Source organism: Oryctolagus cuniculus, chromosome 8 (genome assembly GCF_051225735.1).
Source record: "Oryctolagus cuniculus isolate XC-2025 breed Fujian yellow rabbit chromosome 8, ASM5122573v1, whole genome shotgun sequence".
Classification (NCBI taxonomy): Eukaryota; Metazoa; Chordata; class Mammalia; order Lagomorpha; family Leporidae; genus Oryctolagus; species Oryctolagus cuniculus.
The window spans coordinates 101,150,077-101,153,594 of record NC_142874.1 but is presented as its reverse complement, the minus strand read 5'-3'; the positions used below and the strand labels follow the sequence as shown (position 1 = coordinate 101,153,594).

General features: G+C 57.2%; 1 protein-coding gene across 1 annotated transcript; it reads left to right on the top strand.

The window, feature by feature from the left end:
* Positions 1-464: 464 nt before the first annotated feature.
* Positions 465-2,742, top strand: ATOH1 (atonal bHLH transcription factor 1). Its single transcript, XM_002716987.5, has one exon. The coding sequence runs from the start codon at positions 655-657 to the stop codon at positions 1,732-1,734; it is 1,080 nt and encodes a 359-aa protein (XP_002717033.3). The 5' UTR covers positions 465-654; the 3' UTR covers positions 1,735-2,742.
* The last annotated feature ends 776 nt before the right edge of the window (positions 2,743-3,518 follow it).

The window sequence follows — 3,518 nt, the reverse complement described above, 5'->3', positions numbered from 1 at the left end:
GGCGGACGCGCGCCGCAGCGCCGCCGGGTGCGCCCCGGGCGCCGGGCGCGTCCAGCCTCGCCCAGGCCCGCCCGCGCCGCGCACGCCCGACCCCACTCAGCCCGGGCTCCCGCAGCCCCGCCGCTGGGGCGGTGACACACGCGGGAGTCCAATTACAGCCCCGCAATTAACATATGAATTTGACGAACTTAAGGAAGAAGAAGGAGGGAAAAAAAAAAAAAAAAAAAAAACCTGGAGCCCGCGCGGGCGGCCTCCGCGCCCAGGAACTTTTCCCCGGGTGTACCAACTCTTTGATTGGCTGCTCGCACGCGCCGGCCCGCGCCCTCCATTGGCTGAGCAGACACGCGACTGGCGCGAGGAGGGGGCTGGGAGCGGAGCGGGGTGGGGTGGGGGGGGCACAGTGGCGCGTGCCGCTTTTTAAAGGGGCGCAGCGCTTTCGGCAACCGGAGAAGCTTCGTTGCACGCGACCTGGTGTGTGATCTCCGAGTGGGTGGGGGAGGGTCGAGCAGGGGACCAAAATCAGACGTCGCCGTAGAGCCCCGGCTAGGGTTGTGGATTTTTGTGTGTTTTTTTTTTTTTTTTTTTTTTTTGGTGATTGAGCTGCTTTGCCGGTGCCTCCTCCGAGCCTGCGTCTCCGAGCCTTGTGCAAGTGCGATGTCCCGCCTGCTGCATGCAGAAGAGTGGGCTGAAGTGAAGGAATTGGGGGAGCACCCTCGCCACCCCCAGCCGCACCACCTCTCGCAACCGCCGCCGCCGCCGCCCCAGCCACCGGCGGCCCTGCAGGCCCGGGAGCACTCCGTCTACCCGGCCGAGCTGTCCCTCCTGGACGGCACGGACCCACGCGCCTGGCTGGCTCCCACGTTGCAGGGCATCTGCACGGCCCGCGCCGCCCAGTACCTGCTGCATTCCCCGGAGCTGGGTGCTTCCGAGGCCGCGGCGCCCCGGGACCAGGCGGACGGCCGGGGGGAGCTGGGAAGGAGGAGCGGCGGTGGCGGCGGCAAGAGCCCGGGACCCGTGAAGGTGCGGGAACAGCTGTGCAAGCTGAAAGGCGGCGTGGTGGTGGACGAGCTGGGTTGCAGCCGCCAGCGCGCCCCTTCCAGTAAGCAGGTGAACGGGGTGCAGAAGCAAAGACGGCTGGCGGCCAACGCCAGGGAGCGGCGCCGGATGCACGGGCTGAACCACGCCTTCGACCAGCTGCGCAACGTTATCCCTTCGTTCAACAACGACAAGAAGCTGTCCAAGTACGAGACCCTGCAGATGGCCCAGATCTACATCAACGCCCTGTCCGAGCTGCTGCAGACGCCCAGCGGCGGGGAGCAGCCGCCGCCCCCGCCGCCGCCGCCTCCGACCTCCTGCAAAAGTGACCACCACCACCTCCGCGCCGGCGCCGCCTCCTACGACAGCGGCGCGGGCTCGGCGCCGGCGGCGGGGGCCCCGCCGACCTCGGGAGGGGGCCCGCGGCCCGCCGCGCCCGGGAGTTGCCGGACTCGCTTCTCCGGCCAGGCCTCGGCGGCGGGAGGGTACGCGGTGCCGCTGGACGCTCTGCACTTCTCCGCGTTCGAGGACAGCGCCCTGACGGCGATGATGGCGCCAAAGAACTTGTCGCCCTCGCTGCCCGGCGGCCTCCTGCCACCGGTGCAGGAGGAAAGTAGCAAAACTTCGCCGCGGTCGCACAGAAGCGACGGCGAGTTTTCCCCCCGCTCCCATTACAGCGACTCGGACGAGGCGAGTTAGGGAGGAGGCACAGAGCCCTGAAAACTGAGACAGACACAGAACCGCCCTCTCCCCAGGCGCGGGAAGCCCCCGCGGTTCGAGATCCCCGCACCCTTTCAGTCGTGCTCTGCGACCGTCGTTGTTTAGCAACGACTTGGCTTCAGACGGCAGCTTTGTTGGAGGCTTTGCGGATGCCGCCGCTGTTCCCGACTTCCTACGGTCCGCGGGGGTTGATGAAAACTTAACTGTGCAAGTGCTGCCTTCCCGCCCACCTTGCGCTCCCCCTGCAGACGGGCTATACGGTCCGTACCCAGAGGTGACATCGTTATTTCAGCTCCCCGCTGCCAGTCCGCTGCACAACAAAACAAAACCAAACCTCGCACCTTCCTCTCTGTCGCTGGTTCGGGTTTAATTGATTTCACGCCCTTGGGCATCCGTCCCTGTGTGTTGTGCTCCCTCACGTGTGGGAGGGTTAGTCTTCCAAAATGTATTCTGAAACGCAAAGCGAATGCTTCCAAAGTGAATAACTTTTGGCTGTGGGATGATCGGGGAACTGGGAAGGTGAGGGCGTCTACGCTGTCGAAGCGAAGCCAGTAAGTCCGTGTGCTGGCGAGAGCGTGGGCGTCTTCGGAGACCCTTGGCACACGCACTTGATAACCCTCTGCTGCTGCCGCTGCCTTGACTCCAAGAAGAAACTCAACTGCCAACTACAGACCCGCTGCTGGTGTTGTTTTTATTTTTAAACACAGCCACTAATAGTCCTTATGCTCTTTTTTGCAAATGTTCATTTTAAAAAAGTGAAAAAATTTAAAAACACATCTGGTAGTGTCAAAAGCATTTGATCAATTTTATTTTTGCTTTGGTGATGTTAGAAAAAGTTATTTATTATTGAGTGTTTGCTACTGTTTCTACTTGCCTTGATTCACTTTTTTTTTACATTTTCTATTTGAGATCATTTTATTTTAACCTAGCAAAGCCAACTGCCATTGTTTTATGTATTTCCTTTGGCAAATGATAAAAATAAACGTGAAAAGTTAACATTTATTTGTCACTTATTCCATTCCAGTAGAACCGCTGAACACATTTTTTAAAGGACCTTGAAGACTTGAAGTCAGTCTTTGACTAAACATGAATTTACGCAGTCTCCTAGCTTTAAAGAAAAATGTTGTAGACTGGATGCCTTCAGGGACCATCAGAAGCCTTACTCAGAAAAACACCCAAAGTTGTGAGATCACTCTTTTCTTTCCAGTCTTCCATTTTCCCAGCTCCAACAGTCTGTGCAAGAAGAGGCAAATGTTTCAGGTTGCACAGGATGTAGCCAGAAATAGTTAGCTTTACCAGTTAGCTGTGTCCACTGATTAAAAAGTAGCCCAGCGGAAAGCTTTTCCTATAGGTCTAATACACAAGACAACCTCTCTCTCCCTCTCCCTCTCTCTCCCTCTCCTTTTCTCCCCCTCCTCCCCCCTTCAGGGAGGGGAGCCCTAAGACAGAAAGAGGACAATGGAAAAGAACTTGGGGGAAAGGAAATCAGCATTCATTATTTCAACCTAAAATAGAAGCCTGGAGTTGCCCTAGGAAAGTGTTGACCTCCACTCAATTTTCTGTTTCCAAAAATCCTGCTGCTTCCAATATACAAGCGAATGCTTATTTAGTTCACCTGAATTAGCTTCTATTAAGAAAACATTCAATTGCACTTTTGAGCCAGTAGCAGAACCTCAAGAGCGCTCTCACTTCACATCCCGGGTACCCTTACAGAGGAAACAAAACACCTCTTCTGGGAGTCGGGGTTGTAGATTTGGGAAAGC

What these genes read in the sequence shown, in the direction of transcription:
- ATOH1 (XM_002716987.5), top strand. Translation starts at nt 655, where the DNA reads ATGTCCCGCCTGCTGCATGCAGAAGAGTGGGCTGAAGTGAAGGAATTG.